This window comes from Cydia pomonella, chromosome 23 (assembly GCF_033807575.1).
Source record: "Cydia pomonella isolate Wapato2018A chromosome 23, ilCydPomo1, whole genome shotgun sequence".
NCBI lineage: Eukaryota > Metazoa > Arthropoda > Insecta > Lepidoptera > Tortricidae > Cydia > Cydia pomonella.
Window position 1 is genome coordinate 5,839,642 of NC_084725.1, and position 17,902 is coordinate 5,857,543.

The following is a 17,902-nucleotide window of genomic DNA, read 5'->3' on the forward strand; positions in this document are numbered from 1 at the left end:
TACGCACATTTGCAGCTCGCTGAGCTATGTGTAAAAATGCCAGTTAGAGATCTATCCAGCTTAACTACATCCAGAATGGCCGGATCAATGTGGTGTCATTGCAGGCTTCCCGAAGCGACCTTGGTGTGTAAGAGGCATCCAGGGATAAAATATGACATCAATTTGAAATAGATACCTAACAATTGGAGTGCGATGACATCGAAACGAAATTGCATCATATTTGATTACGTTTCTGGACAGCAACACACTGACCTAACCAATGGTAGACCTTATTTCCTTACAATAAGGCGTATAAATGGTACAGTAGCGAATCGAACACAATCCAAATTGGAGTGTTGATTTGGATGCGTGGCGCGCAGGAAGCGCTAATGCGGTAACAGCTCGCATCCGCGCCGTCCGCGCCCATATAGTGTGGTCTGTGGTCAAGTTTGTTTTTAAATTAGCGGTGACAGATTAGGTTGCTCCTAGACAGGAAGCACAGATAATACGACTGACACCTGTTTAATTCCCTCCGTGTACATTTCGTTTTTTAGAATTATAAGTCTGCATGAGGATATATATCGGGTGCTCACGGCCGTATTCATAAAAAGTTAGAGCATAGAGTAACAGTCGCTGATAACCGGATGTCAAAAAAAATGATTCATAAACGCATATTAGCGATACCCACTTAATCATCTCTTTAGCAAGAGCTCGGAGAATTACGGAGCCCCGGACCCTTGTTTTCTCCTTATTATCGCTAATTCACTTAATCTCTAGTAGCATTTTTATTCATTATTTACTTCATGATTTTACCACATAAAATGCCTCATTTAGAACTCATCCTTTAGCAGAGTTGTTTCACTTGTTTCTCGTCCGAAAGAAAGAAAGTAGGTGCTATTAAAATCACTTTTTAGTTCGACGTGGTTCCCGTAGACTTTACTTTGTATTACAACAGTCCTCAAAACAAAAGCAAATCAATACAGACACAGAGAATCTCTTTTCATCTCTTCTTATCTACGTTATTCCAGCACAGGCAGGTTTCCTGTCATGATCTCAGATTAATAAAGTAATGCCAATTGCTCTGACACAATCTGCGTTGTTATGCAACTACAGTTGGACCTATATGCAGTTTACACGCGATTTATGGCTTGATAACAATGCTACGATTACGAGTGAAACGCGCCGTTAACAGTATTGACCCCGAAACCCGAACGTGCTATAGCAATTTATGATAATAATTATCAGCGGATAATGAAGCTTTAGTTTAGCTTAAGAGGGAGATAATTGTCAATATTTTGGTCAGGTCTATTAGTTGTTAAATATATGAAATGGATTTTTACGAAAAATGATAGTCACCATGGGAAATATTCTCGAGCGAGAACGTTCCCCGTACAAAACGGAGCGGAAAACGGCACACTCTACTCTTCTTAATCGTACATCTCCGTTAACCAAGTTATTGACCAACGGTTTCCATCGATCAGCCTCTTGTGAAATACGGTGTTGACACATTTGAGAGTATTCTTCAGATGTGCGCTACCTGATCTGAATCCACAGAGTAATTAATTAAGTATTCATAAAGTACAGAAGCTTCACCCGCTAGTTATGGATCGTGTCATTCACGACGACTCATGTTGTCATGGAATTAAAGATTAGATTTGACAAATCTGCGCGTCATCGTGGATGGCACGAACTATAGGTGTGCAAGTTAATATAGAAGTTAACTACGCCTATCGTATGACCATTGCCCTTTTTCACAATCAATTTAACCAATTTCTCAGAGTTCGTGAGTTACTGTCGATTTACGCTATATCGCGCAATGCCGTGACAACGTGCCGTTGCGTGACAGCTCAGGAGTTACGTCAGCTCGTTTGGCAAAGTTAGCTTTGCCATTGATCAAAAGGATCCCAACACGTGTGCTGTCAATATAGTACTATTTTAAGATGCGTTTTCGACTCGGTCGAGGTAAGTAAGATGAGAAACGTTTTCTAACCTATGGCCATCACAGCAGCTTTATATTAGTAGGTAGGTACCTAGGTATAGATCGTGTCATTCACGATGACGCGTGCCTTGAATCCTATTGTCATATTTTAAAGGTTAGATTTGACAAATCTGCGCGGATGACACGAAGTACACTTGTATTTTATCTAGTTACGCTCAACGCTCAACACATTTGCCCTTTGAAAGACGGGGGCATATAGCTAACGGCCCGATTCGAAGAATGATCAAGACACGTTTAAGATCTTGGAAACATCTTTAAAGGTTCGATAACTAAACGACATGTCAAAATTGGCGTTTATTTCGATTCCGCTGTAATCCCAATAAGATCTATCTACGATATTTCTAACGTCAAAGTAACATTGGTTGCCCGAATCCAGTTGCTTCTGTCAATTATACGACATAAAAACGATATCTAAATGAGAACTTATCTAAACCAGAACTCATCGTTATCAATCTTATAGAAATATCAATTTATAGAAAAAAGTTTTCGTTCTGTCATCCCGATTGTCAGATATCAATTGGAGAAAACTAAAATGTAGCTAACATTTTATTTTTCGAGGCTACGGCAACTGTAAGGTACTAATTACGTACATCAGTTGTTGCTTTAATTTATTTTTATTGATATATGAGAAAAACTATTAAGCTTGTTTAAAAAAACCATTGAATTCGATAAAGACTGTCTTTCATCAACATACGTAAATAGTAAAATTAAAAGCCTAACAGCAAAAATAATTTTGGTTATTGTGCTTCGATTGGCACGCACTCCGCCATGCCCTTTATATCGGTCGATCTAAATTACCCTGTATTCGCGAGTAGGCATGTCGATTGCCGACTAACTATGATTGCTTCTTCATAAACAAATATTTGATAACAAGACTCCAACATGCTTGCTAAAGAAAATTCGAGAAATAGCAATAAATTCGAAGCTAATAGAAAAAAAACTACTCAATGGAGTCGTGTCAAGATACTACTTTGAAGTGAGTCGTGGGTTGTAGATAAAATGTTTTTTGCTGTTGACAGTACCATAGATTTTTAAATTGAATTATACAGACAAATACAAATGTACAATATATATTGTAAAACGCATTGTTTGACATATAAGGCGCAGTGATAAATATATGCGCGTGACTAACGTCAGAATCCTGATCACAAACCTGGCAATAGGTATTGTGTATTATTTGTATATCAGGCTCTTAAGACCTCTTTTTACGATACATTCAATTATGGTTATCAATTTATAACCTCATGAAGATTAATGATGGTTTGAATGAAGTGTACTCAACTATTGAATTTGAACATGTCTGTCAAATATCTCAATTACATAACTTATGATAAACATCTTGAAATATTTATCTTAAACTTTAACAATTCACTATAAACTAACTGTAAACTGTTACATGGAAATAGCGGCACGAGAATTGTAGCAAAAAAAAATCAAGCAATAGTTGATCATCCGAAAAAATGGCCCTTTCAAAAAACATCCTGTATACATTACAGACAAAAGGTTAACAAGATTTAAAAATAAATTGAAAAGCGTCATAAATAGACTTCCATAGGGGCCAATAGAGCGCTGACTCACGAAACTGATTTAACCAATCCGGCCAATTAATGGAATTAATGGATCAATTGTTATTAATTCCTTTAACGAAATGCGTTACATGGAGGTTGGGAAACTATTGACCTTAGAATTTTGAATATCTATGCGGGTGGTATTTGATTAGTGTTTAAAGTGCTACAAAAATAAAGATTAGTTTAAGAAGCAGTTGACTTTTGTATTATTTTATTGGTTTTTGGGAAAAAGTTAATTACTTTTTGATTATATTTATTTTTACTGATCGTCTAATGAAACAGTATGTAGCATGAGTTTGTAGCAAAAAGGGAAACTTGGAACTAATAAGGTCTTAAAGAAGTTATCTGCTATTAATGGCATTAATAGCACTAGTGGCATTAATTGGCATTTGGGATATTTAAAAAGAGACTTGTAGCTTGGTGTTCTTGGTATAGGAAAAATATTTCTAGAGACGCAACGACAATGTGCGATAATAAGACGTGTTTTTAACATAATAAAAATATTTATGGGTATAAATATTACTGCAATATGAACAGATTTGCTGATGTTTAAAAAAATGAAAATCTAAGCAAGTTTTTTCCGAAAACATACCATCATAAAATCATACATATGCCTGTAGAAGTATGACGCACAAATTATCCAGTTTTATGGTATTATATAATATAGTATAATGGTCACCTATGTAAGACATTTTTGTTCCCAACGAGTCCAACGACCATTTCGACACCGCATCACACTCAATAATCTCAATATAATAAATTATTATTACGGTTGGCAATTTTTCCACCGTATAGCGCTACCATACATTTTATCTACTTAATTGTACGTGGCAATGTGGCGGTAAGGACATTATGGCGGTATGGACATGGAATACATATTATTTGAAAACTGAGAAAGGCTTGGTATCAACTCTATTAAAGTTGTACTATGGAAGTTAGTTGAAATATGTAATTAATTCAAGTTATCTCTCGATCTCAGCGGAAATACAACGCGTTCCAAGTCACTGTTCACGCTTGACGGCCAAAATGGCCGACTCGTACTTGTAATGTATACTGAGTATGTATAGGTATACTAGAGTTTATGTATACTAAATATACGTGTACTTGTATAGTATGCCACCTACGTTAATGAAGTCAAAATGGAACTAACGTGCATTACACTTTGCTCTAGTGTTAGGGTTGTCACCAATACAGATGTTTTATTTTCTAAAAAGTACTACGCAATGCCGCTATGTTTTACAGAAACGACATATAGGTACAACCATGCCTTAAGATTTTAATTCTGTTTTTTTGTCAATTATCCTTTTTTAATTTAACATATAATTTTAAACAGAACATAAGGACCCAACCTATTTTTGTATTGTTTATGGGTTCGCTAGAAAATTTGCGTGGTTTTACCTGATAAAAAAATACTTGTGGTACTTTCACCCATTGCATTAAAAAAACAACTTTTTTAAAGGTTTTTATTTTGGATTTCTTATTTTTTTAGTTGGATTCGGATTGAAAACGTTAAAACAGCAAACAAAACAAACCAAATTTATCAAGCACTATGCACACTAGCACCTACTAGACAGACATGCTAACACAGTCTAATAATACTAATGAACTAACACCAGTGAGATGAACTCACTTGGCAAGTCGGCAACCCTGTTAACCAATTGCATCAGGCGTTTGACCCGTGAAGACCAACGAATCAATTCGATCCGATTATCACTTATCATAATTACCCTACCTACTTGAGTCCAAAGAAAGATAGATTTTATCACGCTGTTGAACTGGGTTTCAGATTCTTCTTTTGCAGAAATATCTACGACCGCGGCCGGAAAAACGCCCCACTTTGTCGCTTGCCATAAGGACGAGATTTTCTTGTATTATACGAATTACCTGTCAAGGCGTCCTTATGGCAAGCGAAAAAGTGATTATGGTTTTGGATAAGTGTTGGAAAAGTTAATCATATCCTCGTTAGGCCCACGGTCCTTCCCGCAGAACTAATAACATTGAAATTTAAACCATTTGCAATTGGAACAGAGTTGCATAATTCTTTCGTTTGATTCCATAACAAAAGAAATTCAACCATATATCCTTCACTATTGGTTTCAAATTCAAATGCATTTTTTTATGGTGGGCTGTATTAGGAGGTTAAAGATAATAAATGATGTCTGCTTAAACTGACAGCAGTTGCAAAAACTATTTCTTGACTCAGTCATATTTATAGTCACGGATAAGTATTAACTATATTATAGTAACTAATATACTATCTAATTTTAGATTAGAGTATAGGTAGCCTAACCAGTTGCCACGGAAGATTCTGTTATGTGTAACTATACTTTAAGAGGTAAATATCTACATGAAAGGATGAAAGTATTGTTGGCAACCCTAACGGCAATAATGAACTCGTCACTAATTAGAGCGGGCAGGTGTATGACCTGACGAGAAAATCGCAGTCATTTGCTCTCACAATACTCGTACATTATCATGTCATGAACATTATACACACCTCTACATCTGTACTCGTACTAGCAAACCGTATATTATGCCGCGCGCCAATACTGCCATACTGGGCGATGGCTCGTGAAGAGGTTAAAGGCGATTGTACCCTCGTGAACGTCAGCTGCCGCTCCGTTGGTGGATTGAGGGTGGGTAAAATAATAGTCTTTGCATCCCGATTGAAAGTTTGTCAGATGATAGTCCAGACTCTATTGTGAATAAATAAAATCGTTAGCCGGCTGTGTCTTGGACATATCGTCAGCGTCAGTGGTCATCGCGTCCCAATTCCCAATTGAAATTTGTCAGATGATAGTTTATATTCTATTGTGAGTTGTGAGTAAATAATATACAGTTGCGATATAGCAAGGTTACGATATTTTTTATTCATAATAGCATCTAAACTATCATCTAACAAAGTTTCAATTGGGATGCAATGGCAAAAAAAAAGTATTTGGGCCATTCCTCAACCCACCAACGGAGCGGCAGCTGACGTTCACGAAGCTTCAAAATATATCTCTCTTGACTCTAAGAGCTACGAGTTATCACCTAGGATGCACTGACCGATGGAATTTGCAGCTGGCTCGCGAACTGTGGTTGGCGCGAGTTGTACTCGGGAATAAATTAATGTGTTTTCTTAACTATATGACATCTATTTTAGTTTTTTTTTCTCTCGAACTCGCGTACTTAACTTGTAGAGGTTATCCTTAGAGAGCATTTGAAAAAATTGAGGTGAATTTGAAAGTCATATCGATCAAATTTTACTTTTTAGGGTTCCGTATCGCAAAATAATGTTCTACCCAGGAGAACTAGCTGATAATAAAGCATTATTTCAAGTAAATACAAAAATCACCGTCCCTAACTTCGCAACCACCTTATTAACCCTTAATTTATCCACGTCCAAAATATTGGTCATAACCTTTGATCCTCTGTTTTTGTATTTTTTTTCTGGTGAGTCATTACTACAACTGGGCGCCGAGGGGGATTGCACTCACAACCTTCCGTGTTTTCTGTCGATTTAAGGGTTAAAAAAATTAAAATAATTATAAATGGCAACCCTATTTCCCGGGAACAATGAAGACGTCACTAATTGGAGCGGGCAGGTGCTTGACCCGCATTGTGTAACACGCACACACGCACACACATATAGCAAACGCGACGCGTGAGAACTTTGCATTGTGGAAAAGAGAAATTGCGCGGGTTTTGTGAATAGCGAGAGTACAGGTAGAGGGTAAAAGCATTTTCTTTACTGTTTTAGTAGGTATAATACCTAGTCACATCAAAACTATGAAAAATCAAGAAGTTTCACTTTCCTTGGAGTAAGTAAGGGACGTAACTATCGTGTGACATCACAATACCTACATCGTCGTGATGAATTTTGCTTTAGAGTTTTTGCTAATTTGATCGCCAAATATTCGGCGCTTCGGCCGAGAGAGGGAGAATACCACTATTCGTGGCATCTCTAGTCCACACTGTTAACTGAAAGTTTGTAAATTTTATCAGATGTTCAATACTGCTGTTAATGTCCCTATGGCTCCCTTCCGCTCTAGTCTATGATAGTGCTTATGTCAAATTGCGAACAAGACTAGATAATGAATAGCATTATATTGTTCCTAACGGCTCAGCTGTCCCGGTTCGCTGCAGGGTAAACAAAGTAGCTGTAAACATTGAACAGTATAAACTATAGGGATATTAGGGCTGGCACAAATCTGTATTTTGATTCTTGCATGCAAGTGGTGGCAGGGAAACGCGACGTTCAAATCCGAAGACTTACAAATTTAGAAAATCTGACACATTTGTGTTTTCAAATTGTTAAGTACCTGTACGTAATTATTGTGTTGTGAGACTTGTGGGTCATGTGTGCCGCTAGATTGATGTAGGTAAGTAATTATAATTAATATTTCATACCAATAAACCTCACCAGCTTATCAATGAAACAGAGGTGTTGAATTCTTTAGAGTAATATTTTTATACATAGGTGTACTCACAATAAAGACTACCCGTACATGTGGGAACCAATTTAGGTCTTTCAGATGAATCACAGCACGTATAAATAAAGTTATTCCATAAGGTGACGACACCGCATAAATTTTCTTCAAAGGCTGCAAAAAGGGCGCTCGAATATCTTAAAATTGTCCAGACGCCGGAGAAACAAGTTTTATTGACGCCTCTGCACAACTATCAAGTACCTATTTTAAGTAGAATATTTATGTTTTTTACCGAAACGGTACCAAAATAGCCGCCAGCCAACGTCATGTAGGTTTTTCAGCCTTACAATACAGAAAAAAATAACTATTTTCACACTTTTCCTACTAGCTTTTTTACAATAATAAATTATGTTTTAAAATGTAAGGATAAGAAATCATCTTTAGCTGAGTTCCATAATTTAATTTATTATGCGATTTGAAGATTTAAATTATGTAACGTACGTATCGATTTGCTATTTTTCGAAGTGTTTCTTAACTAAGGCAGCTGCGAAAAAAATGTATACTATTTTATTTTACACGTAATTGGCAACCCTAGGCTACAACCGTTATAAATGTAATAATTTGTATGCAATTTGGTACGCTATGGTACCCAAATAAGGCCAAGAATGCCACGCGGCGTTATACAACCGAAAACGGATTTATAGGGTTGTACAACTGGCAATTAAAATTGTTTTATTGAATGGCCATTTAATGTCCAATTAGAATGCGGAAATCGTTAATTGTCGAATTCATCGCTCAGTTTTAGTTCAATTTCATTTTTATTCATGAAGGAAATATATTATAGTTGCAAATCTATTTCACCAATGATAAAACTTACGAACACATTGCTTGGTCACAAATTTAAATTACGTAGGTACTTTTATATCAATGTAGGGCTAAGTGTCGAATGTGTATGTGTTTTATAATTTCTGCCGAGCGAGATATACGGCACCTACATAAATTTGTAGATCTACTCAAAAATGAAATTTGGTTTAGACTACGAATCATACGCATAATATTGATATAAAAATATGTTTTGTAAATGAACCACTACCATGCATCAATCTTGTCCACATTTTGTGTGGTAAATTTTCCGTTGTGCATAGAGTTTCTCTTCGAGAGTTCTCGAACCGAGAATTCCCGGGAAATTTTGCCTTACTCGAGACGAGAAAAAAGTGGTCGAGAAATCGAGAAATCGAGAAATTCAGTCAAAAAATTTAAAAACATAATAAAGTTTTAACAAGAGGCTTGATTAAAAAAGAGTTTCAATTATATGAATCAACTGGCAAAAGAACACCAAATCTGGAAAACTTGTATAAAGCTGTTATATCAGTAAAGCCTACGTCGACAGAAAATGAACGGGTTTTCTCCTTGTCTGGAAATTTTGTGACGAAAATACGAAACCGATTGTCAGATGATGCTATAAATGCCCTCTTATTTTTAAAGGCTTATTTCCTTAATAACAAGACATAGTGGGCTAGCTTTTGATTTTGAAGCAGTTTCCGCTTTAAATTGTGATTGTAATTAGTCTAAGATTATTAATTATTTATTAGGTTCTTATGTTTACGTACGTAGTAACGAAAAGACTGTCCATTTATAATAAATATTGAAAAGTTGATACAAAGACTAAACTAAGGTATCTTACTCGTAAAGTCGTAATTATTAAGCTAGTCTGATTGTTATTTTTTATACCTAATTGAAAAACCCGAAATTGGACCCGGGTATGTCCTTAAACTACGTCCAAAAGAGAGGTATGGGCAATGTGAATGTCATCTCGCCTTGTGTGGTAGGGCACAGCACAGCGGATGTCATTCCAGATCAGAGCAGAGCCCAACTGGGGAAGTACCTCCACCTTACAGAAAACCGCAGCCAAATAACACTTGACCCTACTCATAGTGTTGTGTTCCTGCCGGTGAGTAAGGTTGCCAGAGCTCAACGAGGGGGGTGGGGTTAGGGTCGGCAACGCGCATGTAACTCCTCTGGAGTTGCAGGTGTACATAGGCTACGGAGACTGCTTACCATCAGGCAGGCCGTATGCTTGTTTGCCACCGACGTAGTATAAAAAAAAAACTGTCATTTTATGTTACATACTTAAAAATTTGGAGTACAGACAGAGACTAAAGTAAATTATATAGTATGTAAGGTACTAAGTTTTATTGTGGTGACATGATGACATTGTTTTTAGAAGATATTTTATTTGTTTATTCCAAAGAAAAAGACTATTTAGTTCTAATTGTTTGTAGAAATAATGATTAAAAGATCTCGCTAGAGTTTATTTCGCTTTATTAAAGTTTTCTATAGTTACAGTCACATGACATTAAAAATAAACATTGTTGATTAATAAATGTTGTTGAATATTGCATAAAAAACGAAGTTTTATTGTTAAATCACACATATTTTTAAAAATTTCCGTATTTCTCGACAACCCGGGAATTCCCGGGAAATAGTGGTCGAGAATTCTCGTGCTCCGGGAAATAAAAAAGGTCGAGAAATGAGAAACCCTAGTTGTGCATTTATTTATGTAGCCTATTTTGTGACCCACTGCTGGGCAAAGGCCTCCCGCCAGTAGCTCCAAAAAGCGTCGAGATCATCCCGCCAGCTCTTTTTTGGTCTGCTTAAGATAAGATTCAATAAATACATAATGCATAGATACCCATGCACCTAATGTTGAATATCGTACCACAGCAAACTGTCACCATAAGAGCTAACTAGAGCATGACGTTGCTTTGTAATATCGCAATTTTCCACCTTAATGCATAGCGAATGTCTAACAACATTTCAACGAAATGGGTAGGGAATAAAATTCCTTGACTATTCATACCGCGTGTGGCCTGTAACAGGAGCAATAAATTTAACTGTAAGCTCTACTACTCAAACTTACCAGCATTAGTTCAGCGATTTTTGAAAATTATGAATTCTTTAGACTTCCTATTTTTCATACAAATTAAATATTACCTTCAATGTACGCTGTCATCAGTGCAATTGACGTTGATTGTCACGCTTTAAATATAACATTGCGTCTTAGAATAAACTTTAAAATGTTCTAAAAATCAAAATAAGTTTTTTTTTTAAGTCGCTGAACATATGTTGGTCAGTTTGAGGAGTACAATCTACAGTCTAATTTATTGTTTCTGTTCTGTTACAGGCTACACCCGGTATAATGAAACTAAATAATAATAAATAAATAAATATTATAGGACATTATTACACAAATTGACTAAGTCCCACAGTAAGCTCAATAAGGCTTGTGTTGAGGGTACTTAGACAACGATATATATAATATATAAATATTTATAAATACTTAAATACATAGAAAACACCCATGACTCAGGAACAAATATCCATGCTCATCACACGAATAAATGCCCTTACCAGGATTTGAACCCGGGACCATCAGCTTCGTAGGCAGGGTCACTACCCACTAGGCCAAACCGGTCGTCAAATACACGGAAACTGTAAATCTTTTTTGGAGTAGGTCGAAACATATTGAGTTGTGCTTGTTCTGGTTATCTATAACTAGCCAAATTAAACACGCCTGTCACCCGCTGGAAAAAAATACCAAGCCCTTTGTACATATAATAAAAGAAACAGTATACCAGCGAAAGCGTAGCGGTCTGTCCGTGACCAGAGATAATAAGCATTATCTGCGATCGATGTATTAAAATTATCACAATAGATTCGATTAGGACAGAGTTTATCGGGACTTTTGGCGTGGTCAGAGCTTTAAGTAAATATAGCACAGGTAAAAACATTCTTCTCTGCATGTCAACTCTTCTCTACAAATATTGTTCCTACCTTGTTCATATTATCTCGCACCAATTGGAATGCTTGGACAAATTCGCAAAAAAATAAATACTACCAGTTTCTTTGAGTCTGGTAGAATCACTTCATGTTTTAAATAGTTCCTGACGGTCTGACCTAATACCTTATATGTACTTATATATGTAGTATATCTACCTATAGAAATATTAGAAATCGTAAATCAAAAATTAAAGAAATGTTACATCTGTCATCCCAATACATTTTCACTTTTCTATTCGCGTTTGTCAGTAAACGTGATAATCGTTAACTGATGATCCTGTGGACTAAATCGTATTGATACGTCACCACGGCTATATTTAGGAAACAAAAAACCCTGCAAGAATTTTAAGTCTTAGCCTATTAATCACTTATTCAAATTGTGAAACTTGGACCCGGGTATGTCCTTAAACTACGTCCAAAAGAGAGGTATGGGCACTGTGAATGTCATCTCGCTTTGTGTGGTAGCTTGGTGTAGAGCAGAGCCCAACTGGGGACGTACCTCGACCTTACAGAAAACTGCAGCCAAATAACACTAGACCTTATAGTGTTATGTTCCTGCCGGTGACTAAGGTTGCCAGAGCTCAACGAGGGTCGGTAACGCGCATTAGAAAAACAAAAATTCAAGCAAAAGTTTATCGATCGAAATAACTAACATAGTCAATTAGAATTAACTAATAACTTTTTTCCCTTAGTACTTACGTTTTAAATATGTCCATCAAATATGTACTTAAGCGTGGCGAGAAGTTCCGTCATACACTAATTTCACTAATAGACTTATTAAAGCTGTGATGAGGATATGCAAAGTTGCGTGCACTTACATGTTAATTAGACTTGTTTGTGGAATTGGTTGTCTTTTATAGCGTCATGAATGAATTATAATCACAATCCACAAGTACGTTCACGTCTGAAAATATCGATAAAAAAAGTGCCAAAAATATGTACACACGACTTTATTGCATATACATTAATGTAGTGTATTACATATTTTTGGGACTTTTTTCGTATCGATATTTTCATACGTGACTGTACAAGTAGTAAAAATTCACTATGTAGTCAAACTTAGTAGATTGTATCAGTAAAATTATAGTGACCCACTTACATTTTGACTAAGATACCATGAGAATCTTCAAGTTTCATCAACATCTAGACAAAATTTTACAACAAACAGAATCCTGACAAAATACCAGAATTCGTGACTATCTAGTAAATGTAACCCTTCATAACCCTCACTTAGTTTTTTCATGTTTAGGTGTCCAGGTATGATCTTAAAGATTGGTTAGGTCATTTTCCCAAAATCATTATTTCCTTGTAGCGTAATTTCCAGTCGCATTTTTTCCTATTCTTAATTTACACCAGACGTATTTATTCCTAACATGATTTTTCAATTCGCATATTTTCCTATTAGACAATTTAACTATTCTTAATTTACACTAGACGTATTTATTCCTTGCAAAATTGTCGGTGTTGGGAGTGTTGGGATTGGGATGGTGAAAATTTAACGGTAGGTTAGGTTCGTTAGGTATCTTCAAACGGCCGAAGGCCAAACGGCACAGAATAGGAGCCCCGCGCAAGCGGGGCTCCGTCGATATTGCTAACTGTACGCAATTTGGGTGATTGTGGATAAATTGTCTAATGGGAAAATCTACGCATGGAAAAATCATGCAAGGAATAAATACGTCTAGTGTAAATTAAGAATAGTTAAATTGTCTAATGGGAAAATATGCGAATGGAAAAATCATGTTAGGAATAAATACGTCTGGTGTAAAATAAGAATTGAAAAAATGCGACTGGAAATTATGCTACAAGGAAATAACGATTTTGGGAAAATGACCTAACCAGCCATTACGAGGATATGCAAGTTTGCGTGCAAGAAGTGTTAATTAAACAGGTTTTGATAAGCATGTCGCTATACTGATGAATGACATCTGATAAGATTTAATATAGTGTACACCCAAAGGATTTCACCTCCTCACGCTTAAACCGCTGAACAGAATTGAGTGAAATGTGGTATAGAGATGATTTGAGTTCCGATGAGGACATTCGGTAGTTTTATTATAAAAATTATACTTCTACTCAGAAGAAGTTGGCGGCAGGAGCTAGTTGGCGTATTTATAATGATTTATTTCATTAATAATGATCGAAAATGTATCAAAGTAATAATCCTATCTATAAAATGTTTTGACGTGTAATGTATTATGCATATACGAAATAAATGAATATGAATATAATAAATACAATAGGTTTTTCGAAGTATTTGTAAAATGTCAAAATGTCGAATATACCGTTTCGGACAATAGATTATTTACCCAACTACCATAAAAAGACAGTATTTTATATAATCGTAATATAGTAGAGAGCTTTTCAGTCGAATACCGTGTTTAAGAAACGAAGCTTGCTGAGTTACCTAAGTAAGGAAGGAGATCGAAAAGTTGTTTATATCACTATTGTATACAATACTTTTTCTACGAGTCATCTAAAATATTACTATTTTAACTATAAAACTTAAATAATGAATGAAAATTGTAAGTATCTCGATAAACAAAAATGTAGTACAAAAGACATAAACGCGCGTTGAATGAATATGATCATGAAATGGTCACCCGTTTGTGTCTTTTCTATGGGAGCGCGGCGGCACGTGATTAGTCAAATTCTTTATAGTTGACTACAGCATATTGAAATGAATAATATACTTGAGTTGGGAGCTTATACATGAAAAGTATGCAATTATGGTTTGGTATATGAAATCTTAATTCAACCAATACAGTCGACGAGCACAGAAAAAACATAATCACACAATAAACAGTTCTGTTTCAAAAATACCACTTATTACCATTAATTTGTTTGCCACTATTATAGTTTACTCACATTTCCACAAAAAGCCGATAAGTTCTCGCATCGCTCACTTTCGTTTTAAAAGTGAATTAGCGTGTCACGCGATGTATTTATGTATGGATTATGTATGAGGACGGACGGAAGGCGGTTTTACTTTTAATTTACCGATGTGGAGTATTTCCTTGACAAATTGGTCCGGGGTGTTAAATTATGTCATGCGTGGTTCCATGGGATTATAGTTGTTTAATGTGGTTAGAGTTAGTAATCCGTATGTCGGATATATTACCTACGATACAACTGCGAAAAGTAGAATTGCGAATTGACGTGTATCTTACAACGTTTTACAGTACATATAGCCCTTTAAAGTTGCAACATAGGCACGTAAAGTGCGAATTACCGCACTAAGTGCTTAATATGTACTGTAAAAAAAAAGTGTCATTCTTCATTCCTGACAAGTTTTCGATTATTATTATCCAGTGGTTTTTGATGTCAAAGCAATGAATTTTCGAATAAGATGAACAGCCTAAATCCTTCATTTAATATATTTGTATAATTAGCGCAGAAAGAGAATAAAAAATATTTCGAATACGTCAACTTAATCTTGCAGTTTCTTTGTGATTTGTTTCCATATTTGAATATAGTGTTCTTAATCGCTCCAACACGTAATAGTTAGAAATGGGAGAACCCCGCCGAAATATTTTCAAATCTCTCTGACACCTCATAAACTAATTGTTATACCTAGCATTTCTTGAACTACATTTGCTGCTGCACTGCTGGTACCTAAATAAAAACAACGTGAACTCACTTGATGATGCCATCCTCGATGTAAACATCAGCGTCTTCCATTCCGTCATCGTTGACGACACGCCCATTCTTTATCAGCAGTCGGTTCTGGGAGCTCTGAAACAAAAGATAGTCATCATCATCAAGATTATACGTATTACCTAGATGGTGTTGGTACACTAGGTACAGTGGTGTACTTCATATAAATACTTACCTAAGCATAACTATTACACACATTTCGTACTCATGTTCCTTAAGGTAAGTATCTACTACCTCTGTTAACATTATTATGTCTGCAATTCACAAAAAAACTAAGACACCATTTATTTTTTACAAGGATTCTTTTTGAGCATCTGTAGCTGTCCGTAAATTATTATTTCTATCTATTAATTGATCGATGAGGACGATGAGTACCCACATATTTTTAATGGGTATATGAACGTAAATAGTATAAGACATATTTTGTACTTTACACCATCTTTACCCTGCCTATTTTCCCACTTTAAATAGGCCTAAAAGTGCATATAACACCTCAGTACTCTCTTAGTCATCGTGACACCCAATTGAAAACGTGCCTTATCGCATATTTATCACAACAGATGCTTCAACAGCTCTCAAGCATGTAGTTTATCAACAATTGCAAAATTTCAAGCTCTCATCCACATCCGTTCTTTGTTGCAATTTTTTGCGTCATCTTCATCTGAACAAAATTCCAAATGTTTCAGGTGATCTAAGCGATGCAGTATAAGGTGAATTGAATAATGATTCTTTTTAAGAACGAAGACACATCAAAATAATTGTTAGTTTACTTTTCGCATTTAAAAACAGTACTAGCCTAATGCATCTGACTATGGTTGCCATCAGGATTTCCCCAGACATGTCAGGACTTTAGGTCCTGTCTGGTCAGGTGTCACGATTTGCGGAGGGACTCGGCGGATTGTATGATTAGGATTTTTTCGGAACCTAGTAATCACTAGAAGGTTATCTGAGGTATATATCAAGATATAAGGGGATACTGGCCCGGAAGGTTTTGGAGTAATTGATCCGGAATTTTGTCAGGATATTAAATTTTTTCATATATCAACCCTACCAACGTACGTATCAAGGACTGCCTGGCATACTTCGTACTACTAAACGGCCACGCTTACCCTCTTATTGAAGTCTTTTACCTTGAGTTTTTGCTTTGTTTATTGAGATTTGCAAAATCTCAAGCTCTTTAGCTATCAGGAATGTCTCATTGTTGCAATATTTTTATCGGAGACTAAAGAAATTCCAAACGCTTCAATTGATGTGATAAGTCGGATAAGAGATGAAACAGCAAAGGCTTATATAAATGCGTCTACTTAAATGTTAATATGACCAATCGACCATAGAGTTTATCCCAAGACTATTCTTAAAATTGCTATGCCAATGATATAATGAGCATAATATAATTTTTGGCTTTGTAATACTTATTTAGAGATTTTTGAATTTTTAATTTTAGAGTCGTGTTTTATCCTAAAACATTTTAAAAACCATATTTGAATCCGAATTTTGCGGTAAACCTCACTGACTCTTATGCCGTTTTTGGGTACAAATATGTACCTAAAATAGCACAACTTTATTTCTACACACAAGCAATCCTGCGCAAAACACATGAAACATTCCAAACCGGTTTCCGATCCTTTGTCATCTTAAACACGGCCAATGGTTACTTTAGTACACAATAGCATTCAGAAAAGTAATAAAATAAATTCAAGGAACGTTCAGAATAAGCCCTTAACTTTTACTGGAAACATTACTTCAATTCACGACCACGTCTGGGGTTATTTTTAATTAAAAAACATAAGAAAAACAAAGAATAAAAATTTTAACTCCGAACTCACTTTTATATTGATTCCAGAAACAGTCTTGCCAGCGTCAACGGTCATTTTCAAAAATGGAACGTTGTTCAATATTAGCGGTTGGATATTTTTTTAATTCGCTCGGACTATGGCGTCCGCGCCACGACTCGCGGAGCTGAAACTGAAATTGTGACGCCTAAAATAGAAGGTGCGCGTTCCCCTCGGTTTCCTTATACGCTAGAAAGAGTAGAAAGTGATAAATAGCCATCGATAAAGTTATAGGCATTATCGCTGATCGCGAGATGGTGTAGATGTGGGTAACGTTTATTTGTGGAAGCAGTGAAGTTTGAAATGAGAACGTTGTGCGAACTGTCAAATGATCAAAGAGCGGGATTTACAATCTCTTTCAGCCAGACGGATATGCGTTTTTATTGGCTTATTCATAGTTTATACCTATTTTGTTCAGTACAGCTAGTTTACTTTAGGTAGTTAAAACAATTAAATAAAGTGTACAGTACCCCTAGTGTAACTAGATTCGATTTTGAAACGTGACGTACGCGTTTGCGTTTAGTCTCATTTTGTATGGGTTTTTGAACAGCGCGCCAAGCGGGACGTTTTGGAAAGTCAAAAATCTCATACAAAATGACACTTAACGCAAACGCGTTC

The 17,902-nt window shown here is 35.9% G+C and overlaps 1 protein-coding gene across 1 annotated transcript in view; it reads right to left on the reverse strand.

The window, feature by feature from the left end:
* Positions 1–17,902, reverse strand: part of LOC133530778 (dihydropyrimidinase) — a 72,408-nt gene that overhangs the window by 23,259 nt on the left and 31,247 nt on the right. The window contains exon 2 of the mRNA XM_061868847.1: positions 15,436–15,530. Within this exon, the coding sequence (XP_061724831.1) occupies positions 15,436–15,530 (95 nt within the window). The remainder of the gene's footprint in view (positions 1–15,435; positions 15,531–17,902) is intronic.